General features: G+C 41.8%; 3 protein-coding genes across 6 annotated transcripts; 2 read left to right on the top strand and 1 right to left on the bottom strand.

The window, feature by feature from the left end:
• Positions 1–631: 631 nt before the first annotated feature.
• Positions 632–4,047, top strand: LOC110974508 (tubulin alpha-1 chain-like). The gene is made up of 4 exons (XM_022226202.2): positions 632–779; positions 921–1,143; positions 1,790–1,938; positions 2,055–4,047. The coding sequence occupies exons 1-4, from the start codon at positions 777–779 to the stop codon at positions 3,036–3,038; spliced, it is 1,359 nt and encodes a 452-aa protein (XP_022081894.1). The 5' UTR covers positions 632–776; the 3' UTR covers positions 3,039–4,047.
• A 146-nt stretch (positions 4,048–4,193) lies between these two features.
• Positions 4,194–10,572, bottom strand: LOC110974505 (NADP-dependent malic enzyme-like). Of its 4 annotated transcripts, none has more exons than XM_022226194.2 (12): positions 10,425–10,572; positions 9,651–9,788; positions 8,495–8,653; positions 7,862–8,062; positions 7,604–7,765; positions 7,387–7,490; positions 7,033–7,240; positions 6,733–6,846; positions 6,484–6,595; positions 5,908–6,050; positions 5,456–5,629; positions 4,194–5,270 (listed from the first exon to the last, which is right to left on the bottom strand). In XM_022226194.2, the coding sequence occupies exons 1-12, from the start codon at positions 10,491–10,493 to the stop codon at positions 5,028–5,030; spliced, it is 1,827 nt and encodes a 608-aa protein (XP_022081886.2). In that variant the 5' UTR covers positions 10,494–10,572; the 3' UTR covers positions 4,194–5,027. The 4 variants fall into 4 exon arrangements, with proteins under 4 accessions (XP_022081886.2, XP_022081888.2, XP_022081891.2 ...); XM_022226196.2 differs by having other exon boundaries at positions 9,651–9,770; XM_022226199.2 differs by lacking the exon at positions 9,651–9,788 and having other exon boundaries at positions 10,425–10,571.
• Positions 10,573–11,576: 1,004 nt separating this feature from the next.
• Positions 11,577–16,160, top strand: LOC110974638 (serine protease 23-like). Its single transcript, XM_022226441.2, has one exon. It carries the CDS (start codon positions 11,970–11,972, stop codon positions 13,209–13,211), a length of 1,242 nt encoding a protein of 413 aa, XP_022082133.2. The 5' UTR covers positions 11,577–11,969; the 3' UTR covers positions 13,212–16,160.
• The last annotated feature ends 3,757 nt before the right edge of the window (positions 16,161–19,917 follow it).

Below are 19,917 nucleotides of genomic sequence, written 5' to 3'. Positions count from 1 at the left end.
CTGATTTTTTGTCAAGGATGATCATTTATTTTGTCCAATCAAATTACTATCCTTGCAGATCAAGCAAAAATCGATTCAGTTTGCAATTGATGGCTAACTTGATAAAGCTCTTTTATGTTAGAGAATTTTTTTACGGTAATATCTTCATAGTTAGCAACCGAGGAAACATTATTTTGCAGACAATACGAAAAAGATTAACACTCCAAGATAGTTTATTTTGCATACGTCATCACCAAGCATTGTTGCCAAGCAGCGTCCCTAGCTACGGCATCGTTCTAATCAATTACCTCTCAAAACATCTTCAATGGGAACATGATTCTAAAATTTGAAAAATGCAGAGAGAAAAGGCCACGTCAGTTAGCTCACTTAGAGAAATTAATCTCTTGAGCCACAAGAAAACACAACTCCATTGACTTGCCAATATGCCAAGCAAACCCGTGACAAAACACCTTGGCTTCTTCCATCTTCGGAGTTCGCGATACAGAAGACACTAAGACTTGAGCAAATGTTTGTGATGTAACGATACAATCGTGAGCAAAGTGACAAAACTGTCTCATGTCCTTAGCTACCGCCTTGGGGTTGGTATAAAAGCTCATAAGTTGATGTTGATGGATCAGTGTTTGAATCTCGTCCGGCAGTTGATGTTGGACTGTGAGACTCTTGCTGTCCGTTTCCAGAGTCATTTTTATTGTTATTTTGAACAGAAATCCAAATCCAACGTCGTACAACCGGTTCTATATACTGAAGTCTGTTAATTATTACAGTGAATCGTCAAAATGGTAAGCGAATTTTCTATTACTTTCACCATAATGAAACGGGGGAGTTGAGGCAGGGCAGTCAACGCTTTAGACTTGTATTTGTTTCTTTGGACGTTCTTCTTCCCTCAACTTTCCGAGGCACCAATTTAAATCCCTTTTCAGCGTGAGTGTCTGTCCCTCCACATCGGTCAAGCTGGAGTCCAGATGGGCAATGCCTGCTGGGAGCTGTACTGCCTGGAGCACGGCATCCAACCTGATGGTCAAATGCCCAGTGACAAGACCATCGGAGGTGGTGACGACTCCTTCAATACTTTCTTCAGCGAGACAGGAGCCGGCAAGCACGTCCCTCGAGCTGTCTTTGTTGACTTAGAACCAACGGTAATAGGCAAGTCTGCTTTGAGATATTTATGCCAAAGTACAGCCACTATCCGTTTGAAGGTGTCACTCTGAAACGATGTTTTTGCCCTCACCTCATCACGGACTCTTGATGGCATGAGTACAGGTGAAAAACTGTTTCCACTATTCCGTCTCCACAACCAACAGTCAAACTGAAGATGCTTGATAACAAAGTTGAAATGAGGGAAGAGTAGGCGTGGATAAGCCCTTAATCCACCTGCACACATTCACTCCTGCAGCTATTTATCAAGTTGATCCACTTGCAAATATTGGATCATCTTCCGCGTCCATGTAATTGCTTGGCAAACACTGATTCCACTCGGCTCGTGAAGGCTTATTGTTAACAACTGTGTAACTGTTGACGGCTACTTGTAAAATGTCCTGATAATTTAGTAAGAAAACAGAAGCAGAACACTGAGATGACAGCATGGCGACTGATTTTAATTTTTAAAAATGCAACTTTTATCAAATTAGTTGATATTTCTCTTGACAATAGCACGATCGTTTCTTCACACGTTTATTCAAATAACATCTAATTAGCAACATTCTTAATAGTAGATAACTAAGGAAAGGACAACCCCAAACAATCCTTGCTCCCTGATAAATACATTTGTCTCTTCTCTCCAAACCCATAGATGAGGTTCGTACCGGCACGTACCGCCAACTATTCAGTCCTGAACAGCTGATTACGGGCAAGGAGGACGCCGCCAACAACTATGCCAGAGGTCATTACACCGTGGGCAAAGAACTCATCGATCTTGTGCTGGATAGAATAAGAAAATTGGTAATTAACGAGCCTCATGTCAAACATGTTCGAATGAAAAGTTCTTGACAGCGAATTTGCTTATCCTAACTTAGCTATGAGGAGTCTTACAAGAAAGTTTTACTCTATATTTTCAGGCTGATTTGTGCACAGGTCTCCAGGGTTTCCTCATCTTCCACAGCTTTGGTGGAGGCACTGGCTCTGGCTTCACATCCCTGTTGATGGAGCGTCTCTCCGTCGACTATGGAAAGAAGTCCAAGTTGGAGTTCGCCATCTACCCGGCTCCTCAGATCTCCACAGCGGTCGTGGAGCCCTACAACTCCATCCTGACCACCCACACAACCCTAGAGCACTCCGACTGCGCCTTCATGGTCGACAACGAGGCCATCTATGACATTTGTCGTCGCAACCTAGACATCGAGCGTCCGACTTACACCAACCTCAACCGTCTGATTGGTCAGATTGTGTCCTCCATTACTGCGTCTCTTCGCTTTGATGGAGCTCTCAATGTCGACCTGACTGAGTTCCAGACCAACTTGGTTCCCTACCCACGTATCCACTTCCCCTTGGCCACCTATACGCCGACAATCTCTGCAGAGAAGGCCTACCATGAGCAGCTGACCGTTGCAGAGATCACTAATTCCTGCTTTGAGCCGGCCAACCAGATGGTGAAGTGCGATCCTCGTCACGGCAAGTACATGGCCTGCTGCATGCTCTACCGTGGTGATGTCGTCCCTAAAGATGTCAACGCTGCCATTGCAACCATCAAGACGAAGCGTACCATCCAGTTTGTTGATTGGTGTCCAACTGGCTTCAAGGTGGGCATCAACTACCAGCCACCCACCGTCGTGCCTGGCGGTGATCTGGCCAAGGTGCAGCGTGCTGTTTGCATGCTGAGCAACACCACGGCCATCGCTGAGGCCTGGGCTCGTCTGGATCACAAGTTCGATCTGATGTACGCCAAGCGTGCCTTCGTCCACTGGTACGTGGGAGAGGGTATGGAGGAGGGCGAGTTCTCTGAGGCTCGTGAGGATCTGGCAGCCTTGGAGAAGGATTACGAGGAGGTTGGTGTTGACTCGGCTGATGGAGAGGCAGAAGGGGAGGAGATTGACGAATATTAACGCTCTTATGAACAATTAAGTTCTGGACAGAGACGTAAAAGAATTACGTACATGTACCGTTTTTTATTAAATTGAAAGGTTAAGAGGTAAAAACAAACATCTAAAAATCCCCCTTTTTTAATTTGATTTCATAATTCACATTTCATTTGAATTAAAACCTACCGTGCATGAAATTCAATTACCAAATGCTTTCCGCATTTGGTTCTATTTATTTTGTTCTGGGCTTCTAAAACAATCAATTTTGAAACCAATTGACCTCCTTCTACCCAATTTCTCACCATTAGATTGATGAGTTGTACGATCATTTTAGTATCCTGCTTGGTACTTAGCTTCCTGTTTGACTCTTTTCTTTCGTTCATATTTTGAGTTAATTCATGCAGTGCTGTTATAGCATTTATACAGAGGTTTTAAGGCACTTTTTCGTGTGAACGTTTTTGGGCGAGTTGCGTACACGAAGCACTCTTGCGTTTCAATTTCACGGACACAAAAAAACCGAGTCCATGAGTGCACCCTGGGAGCGATTTCGACGATACGCAACGCTTGGCGCGCATGTGGAAAGGCGCCCTTACACGTCAAAATAAAGCCATAAATATCAATCATCGATAATTACATAGCAATTTGATCATTGTAATTGATCAAGAGACCATCACATTGGTGGGTTTCAGCCGTTAGTAATGCATTGTTCCGATCCACGGCATTCTGCGCTACATCGTGCAATACATACCACGCACGCATCAATTTCCGTTAAAGGAAAGGTAAACATCAAAAATGTGCATTCAAATTTCAATACAAAATTTTTGGAAATGGTTTCCTTCTTTCTTGACTTCTGGATGCGGTTACCTGTGAAAGCTATTGCCTTCAGCTCGGACGAGTTCCTACTGTCAATCACCATTGTCATCAAATATTTACAAACTTTGGCAACAACCCCCCCCCCAAAAAAAAAGCCAAGACAAGCACCGCACTTGGCACTGCGTGAAAAGTTCAATACACACTTTTTTCCTCGGACTTTGGCTGTTACACGTTATTAAGATCTGCCCTGTGAACAAACTCGCAACGCAGAAGGGAAAAAGGTACCAAATTCTATTTTAAAGTGTCATGGAGAAAAAGTACATCTGACAAGTACTGAAACATCCACACATAGTACCAACAATCAAATACTTCAAGTCGTCCCCTTTTATTTAACTTTAAGTTGATGCGTCTCACAATTTTGATGAATTGCACATGTAGATTTTGTCACAATACTATGAGTGTTTCGTAGGTGTCTTGATAGTACCAATCACATCCAAAAACTGTTTCAAGCTTAAGAAATAATTGTGCGGGTTCAGCGTTCAAATCTAGGAAGCACAATCTTCAGCGATGAAATCATTCCCTTGATTTTTTAAAATAAAGGAATGTATAATGTGTACAAGATAACACACAATTTCTCCAGTCAAAAGGCTTTAGACAATGACATTTTAGATTACAGATAACAGCCAATAAAATAACGGCAAATCGTCTCCTCGTGTTTCTCAAATCCTTGGTTCTTTGTCTTTAAACCATTTATGTTACTATCTTTAAATTGAAAAATATATAACTCTAATGTTCATGTAGTGTATTAAATTGGGTATCAATTACAGCCCATTTGGAAAAATCCCAGTTTAGATTCCTTTCCAGGCAAATTTTTAATATTTTGCATTCAAAAGTAAATTGCTATCTTAAATTTGTTCTTATACTTTTGGTTAGAGATACTGTTGACAAATATAGAGCAGCCTTGCACATCAAAATAATACTTTTACTGTTCATAATATAATTGGCATATATCTCTATTACCGTATATATCAATATAAGTGATTTTTCTTTTCAATTATCTGTTAAGACTAACTATGAAGTAAACAATCTCTATCTTCATATGACCCCTGACCTTTGTGGATTTTAAACCAAGGTCACAGGGGTGAAATGCAATTACAGTAAACCAACACCAACCTGACCTCTCTTCACCAACCTGACCTCCTACTTCCTCTTAGGCCATTCATAGAATTGTGGCTCAAAGGACTCATAAGTGAAGTCATACATCCGGCTGCTGACAAACGTCTCCAAGTCATCTGGGCGGGGATAACGTGATGCTGCATTTGTCTCATATGCGTACTCAGCTATGCGTACAGCCAACTTGAGGGAGACCTCCCGAACTTGTTGCAAGGGAGGGTAGACACGCCCCTCTTTGAGGTGGTCATCCGTCACAAGGGAGGCCAGACACTGTGGGGTTGGGAGAAAGACAGCAGGTTTGTCGCATCAATTCATAAAGATGCATTCAGGTAAAAGGAAGTATCTTTCTAGCCTGCCACCTCAGTGGAGCATTTCTTCTTTCAGATGTGCTACGCCCGATTTGGACCACACCCAATGTCAACTCCCCTTAAAAAAAAGCTGAAAATATTCAATACCTTGGCTGCCTCCAAGAACATCTCATCAGTAATGTGCCTCACCCCAAACAGGACCACACCCAAAGCCACGCCTGGGAAGATGTAGGAATTGTTGCCCTGACCAGGATATAGAACACACCCATCTGGGAGTTTGTGTGAAGGGAAGGGGCTGCCACTTGCAAATACACACTTACCCTGAAAAGATACATTGAGGTGCTCTTAAACCATGGCAGCTTGACGTCCTTTGTCATTTGTCACACCCCTTTAAAACATTCTCAAGATGGTGTGGTGTTTCTTTACTTATATTTTGTTCAACCCTGAAGCTATTCCAATCATCTTCCATTCATCTAACACCTCTTGGAACATAAAAGCTGTCTTTTCCCAAATGTTACATGTAATGGAAAATCTGCTTGTTTAACAGAGTGGAAGATTTTGAAAAGGTCTGCCTGAAATGGTGTAATGATGGTTCTAACGTTGGTATAGGTGTAGGCCTGTTCGGCAGTGCATTCTGCCTTGCTTGTGGGATTACTGAGGGCAAAGATGATTGGGCGGTCATTGAATGATGCCATGTCTTGTAAGATCTTCTCTGTGAAGACTCCTCCCACAGCTGCTGCACCTGAATAGGAGAGATAGCCCAGCTTCAGACAATGACCCACTTTATCTAAACTTTGTCACAGATTGAAATTATTACCATCAAAATTATTGCCCTGGTTATGAAAACCAAGAATCTCTCTGAAGAACTTGGACAGCCAAAAAAGACAGATAAAGAATTCCAGGGAAAAACAAGAAATCATGTATTGCCTAGATGAGATTTGAACCCACAACTAAAACAGGAATGACTCTACACTTGCTCCCATTTCAAAATCTCACTATACCAGACACCGCTATACTGAATATTTTGTGTGGACCATGTCTTATTTGCTCTAGTGGGGTTGTACGGTACCAATATGTAGGGATAACTGACTCTACACGTGCTCCGGTCTATGTGTACAGGTCACAGATTACTTCTCCTTACATCTGCTGACTCCTCTCTCTATACTTATTCCTACCGATCAGAGCTGATGGCTTGATGGACTGCACTATCTTCTCCAGGTCTTTCATGGGCTCGTGGGGGTGGGCAAACGGCTCTTTGTGGCTATCGATGCCTCCTGCTGGACGATCCTGAAATAATAATGATTGTATTCTAATGATTCTCTATCTCGGGACAGTGTCAAAATATTTGGGGATATTTTAGACAACAAAAATCTGTGACTGACCCAGGATTTCCAGAGCAACATCGATGTGCAACAAACTTTTACCTTACAGATGAGTCCCCTTGAATCCAACAGCCAGATGCGTTTTCTTGCCTCGTCTTCTGCCAAACCTTCTGCCTCCATGGCAGCAATGAGGAGGTTGGCAATGCCAATAGACGCCTGCCAAATCAAAGAGTGGCTTAGCTATTCTGAATTACAGATTTTTGCTGCTGGCTTTAGTTGTTGTGTATTTGTCATAATCTGTTCTAAACATTTTGTTTTCCTTTTGAAGAGTTTGTTGGGAAATAAGATGTCTATGTATATTGGTCTAAATTCCTACTTGAGCGTGATTCCCCCTAAACTCACCTCACCGGCTCCCTGAAATAGGAATATATTCTCCTGTAGTTTCTTGCCTGTAATTCTCAGGCTGGCCAGGATACCAGCTACAGCGACTGAAGCGGTCCCTTGGATGTCATCATTAAATGTGCAGTATCGATGACGGTATTTGGTCAGAAGTCGGAATGCATTCTTGTTGCCAAAGTCCTCGAACTGGATCAAGCAATTCTGGCCATATCTGGAGAAAAAATTGAAAAAAAGAATCAATTTTAATTTCGACAACTTTCTTTCAAGGAATGACTATCCAGAGCATTTTTTTCCAACCATTCACCAAACTGGTCTCTCCTCAGTCAACTATCAACAATCCGAATAGATTATAGGTACCTGTTAGTCACAGCCTCCATGAACTCATCAATCAATTCATCATAGGCAGAAGAACGATCTCTCTGCTCACGCAATCCAATGTACAGTGGATCATCCAGCAAGGTCTATCCGATAACAAAACAAAATTTTCAGTTTTGAAGACTAATGTACTTTCAGCTTTACACACATCACTTTTTTACAAAACTGCTTGTCAGATTGTCTGTCTAATCCTCCATACCTGGTTATTTGTTCCTACATCTAGCATGATAGGTAAACACTGTGATGGTTGGACTCCAGCAATGGCTGTATAGAGAGCTAGCTTGCCAACAGGAATACCCATACCATAGCTGCCTAGGTCCCCTAAGCCAAGAATTCGCTCCCCGTCAGTAACCACAACAGCCTACAAAAATAATAATATTGCAATGAATTGGAGGCATTAGAGAAATATTTCAGACAGTTATAAAAACTGTAACGATGCAAAATAACAAAAATTCACCTTGACATTCTGTTCTGGCCATGCAGCTAGAATATCTGCCACATGTCCTCTGTCATGTATTGTGATGAAGAGTCCTCGTGGTCGGCGATAGATGAGCCCATAACGTTGGCAAGCCAGACCGACAGTGGGTGTATAGACGATGGGCATCATTTCCTCAAGATTGTTGCAGAGTACACGGTAGAACAACTTCTCATTACGATCCTAAGTGAAAGGTAAAAATACCCCTCTGTGTAATTCTGAGTTATCTGATATGACCAGATCCTCTTTTCAAACTTTTATGAAGTACGTACGTGTACTTATTTATTTTAGAAAATAATGTCTTTCAAAGGATTCGCAACAATGATTTGCAACCTGAATTTTTTTGGAGGTACATTTTGTACCTAGTATGTTTTTAACAGTGTTTTGCACATAAAATCTGATCATTACTTGGTAATGTTTTTTTCCGATACCATTTATCTGACTGTATTAATTTTTTTGAATAAACCTTTAGTCACATTGTATTTATTAACAATGTTTCCATTGTAGGAATTGATGAGATTTATTTCCTTCCAACAAAAGTAACTTTAGGCCTGGCTACTTTTGAAACCATGGCATTGCTATGACTGGTCCATAGTTAGAGCAACTGTGACCTACTTGTAAATCCATGAGCTGGATAAAGCGATCAAGGTCACTAAACTGACCCCTGATGTTTCGTAATGCTCGTTGTTCTTGTATCTCTGGGGTGCTAACAACAGGTGGTAGAAGGCCATGAATACCCAGAGCCTGGCGCTCATGTAACGAGAATGCTGTACCCTGAGAAAGGTTACATAATCAAGAAAACTGGTTGTAAATTATGACTTCAAAGCTCACGAAAAAGAAATACAAGAATGAAAGCACAGGCACGGAACCATGAATGATTTGTTGGGGCCTAAGCCTTTTAAACTTTGAAGTAAATGATTTAGCCTTTTTACTTTGGATTCAAACGTTACATTTTTACATATCGCATGTTTCTCAAAAGTTAAATTCGTATTTCAGCATCTCATTTCAACACAGAGTTTTAAAAAAGAGGCCACGAAACTACAATTTATCACGAAAAAGATGCATCGGCACATCAATGAGAAAAAAACCTTGTTAGATCGGTTGTCTTTCAGAGTATCGGGACCCCATCGCCTTGGCCTAGAATGGACCAGTTGGTCCCGGTAGCTCTCTTCAAGATCCATGGAATCAGTCTGAAGTGACCCGAATTTCTGCCGTCTATTGTGGGCTCTGTTATCTCCATTTGTCCTGTTTAGTACCGATGACATTACAGATAGGCTCGAGCAGGGGCGAGTAGGGCTACTCTTTGGTACCAAAATAGAGTTCCAACTCAAATACGGGCCGGGGCGACACGGAACAATCTGGTAGAGTGGTTCCAGTTCGGTTTATATTGACATGATGTGACTTTGAGTCTGGGTTTCAAAATCCTTATCGCCTTTCGAAAAGCTGGTTCGATTTGACGTGTCAGCAGCAGTGACTGGGTAGTACGTTATTTGGGAAGTAGCATCTGTTTTAACGTACAAACAGGTTGCTGGATTGGTTTGCATTCTATAAATAACTTGTACTTTGATTATTTGCTCGGAGTTGGCCCCATATTATTTTGGCCTTGTCACCAAGGTCGCTGCGCAGAGCTAGAGACGGCTTGTGCCCTTTTTGGGTGTGGGGGTGAAGAGATGGGTTGCATCAAAATATATAGATCATAACCAACAATAAGAGTGACTTTTCTTTATTATTTTCAAAATCAAGATTTCATTAGTTTCGTCAACAAAAGTACCTTGTTGAAAGCGGGCGATCGCAATGCCGCCTGCCACTGCGCTAGTATTAAAGAACTCAAACTTGACTGTTCGACTTTGCGAAGTTGAGGGCGCACTGTCATTCTGCAGAGGTCGCGGTACTTCAAAAGAGACACATTCTGAAAATAAACCGAAGGAAGTATTTTTTTCCCCATGTTCTGCCAGTTTGGCAGGCGGCGCTCAAGGACGTTCTTCTTTCTGGTGTTGAAATAAAGCTAATAACATTAGACACGTTAGTAGGCTATCTAAAAAGACTGAGATAAAGGCTAATGTTATGATTAACCATGTTAGTACATGCATCTAAAGAAAAAGCAGCAATATTGAAGAATTTTGCTATTTTCCTACATTAAGCTTTACATTCATAAATTTTTCACCTGTTTGAGGCAGGTGGACTATCAAGGTTAATGAACGGAGGCATAGGGCCTATCCAGGTTTTAGGTGGGGAGGGCAAAAAGTATTTTTCCCCCAAACAATAGTCTGATTATTTTTTTGCCCTACTAAAAGAATCCTAAATCCCCTACAAATAAATGTGAAACTATCTGGCACTTTTAAATGAAAAAAGAATTTTCAGTATGTCTTCAGGATTACATTTGAATGGCAGGTTGTTTTGAGTTATCTATGGTAAACTCTCTGGTGCAAATCAGCAAATAATGTTTCACTTCGTAACTTACATCAATCATTAATTGTCTGACATCGTGCCGCTTGGGGTTGCATTAGACCAACGTAGGCTATACAATAATATTGAATATTCGTACCTTGCAAAAAGCCGGATTTCTTAAAATCGATGCTCCCCAGATCCGGGCTGAAAGAAACAAGTTTGCCATGATAGTAATGTCGAAGCAAAACAAACTGAAACTGACTTACTAAACTTCAGCGGATTCCTGGTTCATGATGATTATGGAAGTTAAAGTGCGTGCGTGTAAGGCGTCGGACGAACAGATGTGGGCGCATACGCGAACGCTTTTATATCTGTTATTTTGCATTCGGCGTGTAAGTGTCCGGGTCAAAACAGGTAAAACTGTCAATAAAATAATGTGTTGAAATAGAAGGCTTTCCGGCAAAAGAAAAAGAAAAACTAACAAACAAAACTTTTACTTACGTCAGGGGAATCTTCAGACACGGTTCATGCTCTCTGTTTGGGGGCGCCCTGTTATCACAGTACATCCACCCACCCACAGGTTGGGGGTTGAAACATTTTGACAGTTCAGGACGTGCTAAAATGCAGCTGTAATTATTATCCTTTGCCTTTCTCGCACGCCTGCAGCCAAATGCCGCATTGATCCCAATTTTGGGGGGCATCCTGCGACCTTCCCACGAGGTGTGTGATGGAATTTTCTGACGTGAGTGGCAAGACCACCATTGATCGTCAATCTTTCGTCAGTAAATATGCCCACATGTAAAGTTAGCGGAAAGTTTAGAAAGTTTGGTACGCCATGACCATAATTCTCCGCCCCAAGCCCCTAATGATCATAATGATTATTTCCTCTGGCGACTGTCATAAACTCCTCAAAATACATAATTGTTTGTATTTGTATTAGTTACTCTTTTGTACGTGTAATACGGGTGATTCACATAGTGCGCCTCCAAGAGTTTGCAACGCGTTGGCCAATCAAAATACGCGAAATCTATTGTGAATCCTCCCTATTACGTGTGTGGATTGTCCGTTGCTGTAGTTTTTTGACTCTGTGCAGCTGTGATTTGTCCCACTTCTTTCATGAGCAGATGGAATGCTCGCTGGCAACTCCCAGAAATCTGGTGGTCAATCATTTTCCTCAGCCCCAGCTCGAGTTGCCCGCGTGCGCAATTTGCACGCACTGTACGTCACGGCACTTAGTGGCCAATCGGAACTTACAGTAACTTATTTTTATGAATCAAGTGGGCGGAGTCACTGGTGGCAAGCCGTTCTGCAGCAATCTGTCAGCCAGTCTACTCCGGATCAGCTGGGAAAACAGACATATTCTGGTGCTCGACGACGAATTATTCGGTATAAAGTTGTCGGTTGCTGGCATAAAAGGCACCAGACAGATATAGTGCACTGCATGCACGACACGGATCCCTGGAACTTCATCGGTATCACATGCGACTTTCTGCTGGGCCAGTGATGTAGACATCACTCCGTTGAAAGACTGTTTGGAGATAAGCCGACGATTGCTGCCGCGCCCGAGACTGAATCAAATCCGGTCTGCTGAAATTATGAATCAGCTCCAGCGCTGAATCGGAGGATTGAAGGCACCTACTGAGGTTGGTTTAGATATTTTCTGCATAGAATTGTCGCATGAACAAATTATGAGCCGCAGTACATGATTTGCGAGAACTTGAACTACAACAGCGGCATGATGGTGTACATAAATGTTATATTTATAACTATTTTGGCATCGGCGTTGGTCTCATGCTGCCATGGGAAGCCTTCGTTGCATTTGGCTGTAGAAAAATGGCACAGATTCCAACTACCCACTGCTCAGGGTACCTCACCATTGAGGGTCGAGAGCACCGTCTTGGAGGAAGAAAAGGAGGAGTGGAAAGCAGACGCGGAAGACGACGATGGTGGAGAAAGTGACAGGATCATTTTATACTGCGGAGAAGAGTGCGAGGAACCGGATGAGTACAGAAATTACACCATCAAAGAAGCTGAGGACACCCTGGCGTTTGAAACTGTCTACCCCAACGGCACCAGAACGTTGACGAGACTACAAGTCCCAGAACAAATGGTGGAGTACATTAATGGATGGATGCGCGGTGTGAAGAGACATACGGGGAAGGCAGAAGCGGTAGACGCCAAAGTTCGCAGGAAACGTGCGGTGTTTGACTTCGATACGAGGTTTGAGGTGAACGTTGCCAAGTACCTGACTGAATATCCATTCTCAGCTGCCGTCAAGTTATCCACTGGGTGTACCGGGGTGCTGGTCTCGTCCCAGCACGTGCTGACAGCTGCGCATTGTCTGCACAACGGGAAACGATATATCGTCAAAGTCAAAGATATCAAAGCTGGATTCAGACGAGAGGCGACACCAGGGGAGGATCCAAGTGAGGCGTACGAACGTTCCTTCATCTGGATCCGAGCCGATAAAGTCTACCTCCCGTATGACTGGACCAACAAGAGAAATAGTTTGCAACCCCTGGATAAGGACTATGCCGTTATTGTTCTCAAGAGAAGCCCGGACAGAGAACATCTCGAAGTCGGCATGGGTGACACGGGCAATGTTCCGGTCGGCACTATGGTTCACTTTTCGTCCTTCGATATCGCCAATCAACCCAAGTTGTTCTATCGATTCTGCACCGTGACAGGTGGCACCCAGGAGCTTTTTTACCAGCAGTGTGATGCGGAACCGCCTAGTATTGGAGCAGGGGTGTACATTAAGATATGGGACCCTGAGGCCGGCAGCTGGTCAAGGAGAGTAGTTGGCCTTTTTGGAGGGTTGACGTCGTTTATTAACGCCTTGGGTATAAGGGAGGAACAGAACGTTGCCATGCGTATCACACCGCTGAAGTTTGCTCAAATATGTTTCTGGCTGACTGGAGATTACGGCGAGTGCAAAGGATGATACTCAGTTGCTATTATTACATAGATGAAATATACATAGGCCTATCTCTGTATCATGTTAACTTGTTTACAGTGTAAAGAAATGCCAATGTCTGAGTTCTTACCCTTACGAATGTTTGGGAGTAAATACAAAAGCTTGAGGGCGATGACTGAGTAGCTCCAATTGACATCACCGTGTAAAAAGACTGGTTATCTTGGAATGCTTTGTAACGTTTCCGTTCTATGTAAATGTCATTCAAGATTGATAAAATAAGTAAAATTCTTGTTTTAATTTGTTCTATCCTACCTTCTTGAAATATGATATTTGAAGAAGTGGTAGGCTTTGGGAAAACTGGAGGCCGGTTTATTAAATCATTGAGGTACGGGACGAGTTCAAAAAATCCTATGAATGAACCAAGATTTAAAAAACGTATAGCTGGCTAAAGACAAAATGAGAATCACTGAATACAAAAGAGGACACACCTCATAAAAAACTGCTTCAAGTTCTTGTTGTGGGACAGTTTTATTCTTGTCTTGGTTCCAACCTTTTGCTGGAAGGTTCGAAAAATCGAAAAAGGAACCAATTTATAGTCCATCCGTTTGATGCTTGCATTTCCTGTAAAATCTCAAGTTCCTCTCAGTAAACATCTACTTGGCGATGCCTCATCATGCCTAGCACGAATGAAGAACACTCCTTTGGGAGGAAATTGCTCACTTTTCGTCACCGAATTTTTTTTAACAGATCTTGTTTGGGGAGTATAGTTTTCAGCGCACGTTTATGGTGGTTCACTTGTTGGCTTGTGCATACATGTACATGCACATGTACATGTAGGCTACTACTTGGTAAAGCATGTCTTTCTAGTTCAATTTCTAGAACTGTTTTCGTTAGATCCATTCATAGTTATTCTTCGGGATATTGTTCACAAATTGAGCCTGAATTGACACTCATACGCTATGCAACCTAGCGTGTATACACGTACAATAAAGTCTGTTGTTTGCTGATTTCATAGGCAGCCTATTTTGTTGAAGACCAAATTTCATACTGCCTTAAGTTACTAGCTTTGCCAGCATGCTCAAAGGATTGTATTTATGTAATTTGTGAACAGCTAAATTCTGGCTTGTGCAATTAATATTTGAAAGTGCAGTTACCCCTCCCAAGCTACAACCGTCTTACCTTTCTTCTTTAACCAATATTTGCAGTGCCAAGGAAGCATAATTAAAAGAATCCAAATTATTGCCCATGATTTTCAACAATAATCTACTTAGCTGTTTCCTGAGAAGGATTTTAACCTATAACAAATGCAGTCTTTTAAGGTGTGGACCGTAAAGGGTTATAAAGTCTGAGTATGGATTTTTGCCAACTTTCCTTAGCTGCCCGAAAGGGTTTCAACTGTCCACCGGGCCACATTGAAAAGCATTTTATAAAATACACCAACAGAGCTGCCCACCTGCTGGACCGCTTGTGATGTTCGACAGGGGACTGTTATTTACAACACCCGTAAAACCTGGCCCTGGCTTGACAAGCCGCACAGCTACTGAATCGTTCAAGGTTATGCAGAGCTTTTTAGAGTTGCTTGAAGACAATATTTTCTCTTCGTTTAGACATGGTTTGACTTTAATAAAAATCAAAATCAAAATCGTTGAATGTCCCCTGTCATCACGTGGCAGCCTGAAATGAAGTCGACTGTATATTATGTTTGCACAGTTTTCATATGATATTGTTTTTATCTCAGTGTAGATTTTATTTTTAAAAAAAAATTAACGAAATGTTTGTTTATGAACATCAAAATGGAAATAAAATACTTGTACAAACTTTTAATGTCATGGTTGAAATGAAAACACAAAGAATTGAGGCAGTTGTAGCTGCCACATTTTGGCAAATAGGTCAATGGGACATTAATATTGCTGAAGCTATGGACATTCTTGTCATAAACTTGACGTCTTGATGAATGGTACCCCAGCATGTCCCCTGTTGACACGCCCTCAACCTTTTTGAACTTTTTTATATTCTCTCTGTCACTCTCCATTCGCCCTAAAAATTGCTTTGACTTATAAATGCCCCGAGGACCCCAATTTTACTTCAGAATTCAACGGCTTGAATTTGACACAAAGCAGGCCCGAAATATCGGAAATGACCGCAAGAAACTTCCATCCAGTCGTCAGAGGGATTAGAGACAAATGCCCTTGTGATGACATTTTCCGATCAACATCCAACCTGTTCTGGAAAACTAAACAGGAGTCACTTGGGAGGAAAGCGAAGAACCCATCTGAATTATGACTTAATCAGGAAGTAAGAGGCATGAGGAGAATGTTGATACACAGCGGTCATGTAACTGAACGCCAATGTGAGCTTTTGGTTTCGGAATTTCTTGAATGTTTTGCCTCGGACACACGCAGTGAGGCGTGTCTATTGCATCATAACACACCCTGTCAAAATATTGTTTTAAGTTTGAAATTCTGGAATGTGAACTTTGCGGTTTTTGTGAGGGTTCATCCACACAGTGCTCAACATTGTAGGAATGTCTCGGTTTTGATAATAACATGTGGACTGCTGAGATTGGCGACAGGGAGCCGTAAGGGACATCAACACTGAGAAGTGACCAGAAATCATGCAAATCAAACGACGTCTTAAACATATTTTTTTAAGTATTTCTTAATTATGGAGTCATTATTTTCACTGTTACATTTTAAGTTAATTAAAAGAATGTGTATTACACCGGTGATGTCCATAATGCTAGCAAAGATCTTAGTTTTATAACCTGGATACCTGATTAGGTGAAATGAAATTACGGTATTAATGATTTACGAAAGTTATTTCCAAATTTACGGACTCATAATTATATACAATTATATAAGTAACACAATTACAAGTAACGTTGTGCATGTCGATAATTCTTATTAAGCTTTATTTTATTTTAACATAAAAATCATATAGCAATAAAGTGTTGATGGTCATCAGTTGTCATCGTTACTATTTGAGTTGCGAGTCGACAAATTTATTCAATGGAAGTCGGTTTGGTTTCATAATTTCTGGGTGTTGGTTGTTCTCTTCGAAATGCGTGACAGGCACTGTTCTCCGTCAGGTCAAAGCGTATAAGCACGATCATCAGTTTCCAAGTGACCCTCGGGCAACAAAAGCTAGCTAATATCCGCTTCGCCTTGGCCGCGTCGGGGTTGACTTGAATTCGGAAGAAAAGTAGAAAACACCCAGAAGACTCGGATTTCGTCAGTAAAAACCATCACCAAATCCCAGCTAGCGAAACCAATGATTGCTAGGGGCAAATTAACTCACTCGCTGTTTATGTTGTATCGAACACCGTGTGGGACTTTCCATGCACTGTTCACGGGGCTGTGGACGCTGTTTATCCAAACTAAAAATGCGAAGCCGGCTGAAATATCCGCCCATGCAGACGACACATATGGAACACCATAGTTTATCGAAACTAATTGCTTTTCAGTAGTACGGGTCGTAGTGTTTACATTTGAAAGCGCAGTGTAGGCACAGAAAGAGACTATAAAAAATCTTTGCTACTCAACTGAGTCTAAATTTTTATTGTGTTGTACATTCCTGAGTATTGTGTATTATGACGACGAATAACACGTTATTAAAATGGTGTAAAGTAGGCCTATTCCAGGGGCCTTGTCTTGTACCCAGAAACTCCCACATGCGATAATGATGATAAATGGGGTCAGAACAGGGTCAAAACACAGGAACAACATGCACAGCAAACTCCTCCAGGGATATTCGGCACATGTAAGCACACCCTAAGTATGTGAACTGTACACATCTACCATTAACTTCAACCGTGTTGGGTTAGTTTTTCTCGTTGGCACAATCTGGAGCTGAGTTCTTTGGTAAAAAGTCATCATTAGTATGTAGTTGCTTGCCAATTGGAACGTCCTTCCTTTGTTGAAACGAATGCGTTACATGTTGTACTGGCAATGTCTGTCTGTACTGTTCTGTCAATAGTATTCAGCATGCACAAACTGCGCGAAGGTTCACGATCAACACATCGAACTAAGACTTTACCAATGCCATATACGGGGCTAAAAGATTCCGGTAAGGTGCCTCTAAGTTCCAAATTCCATCCTCGCTAAGTGCTGTCGCATCCTTCAGCCGAATAGGTTGAAAGAGCAGCGTGGGGCGTATCAGAACCACGCTGAGGTAAATTAAGTTTGACGGTTTCGCTCTGGTTACACGCCTACGATGAGAACACTGTACGGACAGTATTGGAAAAAAATCCTGCAGCCCAGTTTCAAAACCATGATTTTGGGTTCAGGCTGTTAACTTTACACTGCATATCCCAAGTAATAAGAATTCCTAGCATGTGCGATCATTGTTTCAGTGTAAGATCTAGAATGTGCACAGTCTCGATGATTGACCCAAAAGCGTCCTTACTGCTTAGTCACGGACTCATCTTCAAAGATTTTCCAAAATCTGGTAAAATCTGGTATAGAAGTAGAAACATAACTCTAGAACAGATTACAGCAACATAGAGAGGTCACATGTTGTATGCCCCACCCGTCCGCCCTTTGAACGGCAAAATAGAAAGGTGATATGACTCAATAAATGTAATCTGTTAAGTCTTCATCGTGAATGCAGCTGGCCTGCTGTGCTGGGTACAAAATTACCCCATCTGCACTGTGGGGGAGGTAACTTGTCGCTAGGAGAAACAGCTTGGAGATCTCGTTGTTCGATTGAATGATACCACCACATACACTATTTCAAAAATTTGACATTGTAAATCTTTTGCCTCAATCGAGTTAAAATCTGTCTGCCCCTTGCTGCTCCGATTCGTGGGGTTCTACTTTAGAACAAAAATAAAGAGGCAAGAAAAATGAAATTTTATCCTGAGCCAGGGTCAACCGTTTGGATTCTGGAGTCTTTTCTGGGTCGAGTTAACCTGAGGTTGACCTGCCGAGTAATAGGACTGTTTATTCAGGCAATACTGACGGAGTATTCAGCTTGCTCTGAAAAATTACATACTTTAGCATAGAAAGCAAAATATTTGTAGGGTTAAATATTGATGGTGTCACGTCCTTCCACCTGAGTCAGTTTGGAATTATTTATGGCACATGTACAAGGGATGGTGCAGTTCTAATGCTCGGTTTTCAGTGAAAAAAGGATATTAAAGAACAATTTTTAACGAACCAGAAATTGTTTTGTCAGATATCTGTTGCAACGTCACCGCTTAATCTAGTTCCAAAACCTTCCAATTAGGAATCTTCTTGTTGTCAGATCCTGCACTTGGACCACAGGATGTCCATGGTTAAATCGAAAACATCATTGTAAATCGCAGTGGCTCAGTAAACGATTACGGATGGTGAACATCCACCCAAGGGTATCGGGGTTGAGGCAATGCTAAGACCAAGAGCGATGACGACGTCAAAAGGTAGATTTATAGGTTTCCAATATCGGTAGGAATATCTAAAGCCACGACGTAGCCACGGGGGTATAGGTTTACTGCATGGCATTGGCAGGTGCCTCTTCCCGCAAAAAACTGCTCCTATGCCCCAGTTTGAAACATCCATGGTCACAATAACTTAGGTATACCGTGCCTGAATCCACTATACATATACAAATAGAAAATAGAATTTTCGATGGTGTGGAGCCAGTTCCTTCAACAATGTCAAGATTTTACAGCCAGTGAAAGTTTCCTCGGCTCGTAAATTGTTCGCTAAAAGTGTCCAGTCAACAACTTCTCGAAGTCGTAGGATTCCTCTGAGGTCTTTGACTTCAGATTGCGTTTGGAAAAATGTTTTCATACGCTATTGAAAGTAGTCCGTGGGATTACAAATAATTATGGGAGTGGCGTGTACAGACCTTGATGGATTTAATATGTAAACTGCCTATTCTGCAAAGCACCCGCTCTCCAAACTTCCAAAAAAGAATAAAAGAGGGTACTTTTTAATACCAAGAGGAGGTGGCTTTGGGGTATCTGATTAACTGATTGTGAAGTTAGTTGTCGGATATACTCACCATCACATTACAGTAATGGTGCTCCTACGCAGACTACATCGTTAAATTGATTAAGTCCAGCCTTCCAAAAGTACATTGGGTGAGGGAGGATCACCTGTAACCGCAGAATGCAGACAAAATCCACAGGAAACTACTCAACTTAAACCTTTCTGGGAAGATTGGAAATCAGAACACTGCTTTGGCTGAATAAACTTACCGTAAGCAGGTGTAGACACGATCCCAGTGTATCACCCGTAGCTTGTCCATTGGACATTCCTCTAATTTTGCTAAATAGCTATAAGTTCTTCTGTTCTTCTTATTTGAGCTCACGGAATATTTAATTGTGACTTCTGAGAACCTTGAGAGAACGATATGTGTTGATTATTTCCCTCATTATCACTGACCTGTTTAACTTCATGCCAAAGGAATGACATTTAGAGGAGGCTTCTGCCTCGCTATTAAACCGAATACACTGAATCGTGTATTCACTGTCATCGTTTCGACAGCTGGGCTAGGCTGCATTCTGCCGCACTGGACTTGTTTTAATCTGTACAAATCCATTAACTTTGCCTGCCCTGCAGGCCAATGGATTCTGCTCGAATCTTTCTGGATATTGAAGTTATAACTTTACCCCTTTAACTGTGATACATTGTTGGCAACGTGGAGGAATGCTCGCTTTGAACGAAGTTCGAACTAAGTTTGTTCTTGACACAAGTTACCCTCTCAGGTTTTCTTGTTTTACCTTCGATGGCTTCTGTTTTTACAATCA

The sequence above is a fragment of the Acanthaster planci genome, linkage group LG15 (genome assembly GCF_054643075.1).
Source record: "Acanthaster planci isolate LZ-2023a linkage group LG15, COTS_SCS, whole genome shotgun sequence".
Classification (NCBI taxonomy): Eukaryota; Metazoa; Echinodermata; class Asteroidea; order Valvatida; family Acanthasteridae; genus Acanthaster; species Acanthaster planci.
Note: the sequence above shows the minus strand (reverse complement) of the source record. Positions and strands in the feature narration are given on the sequence as shown.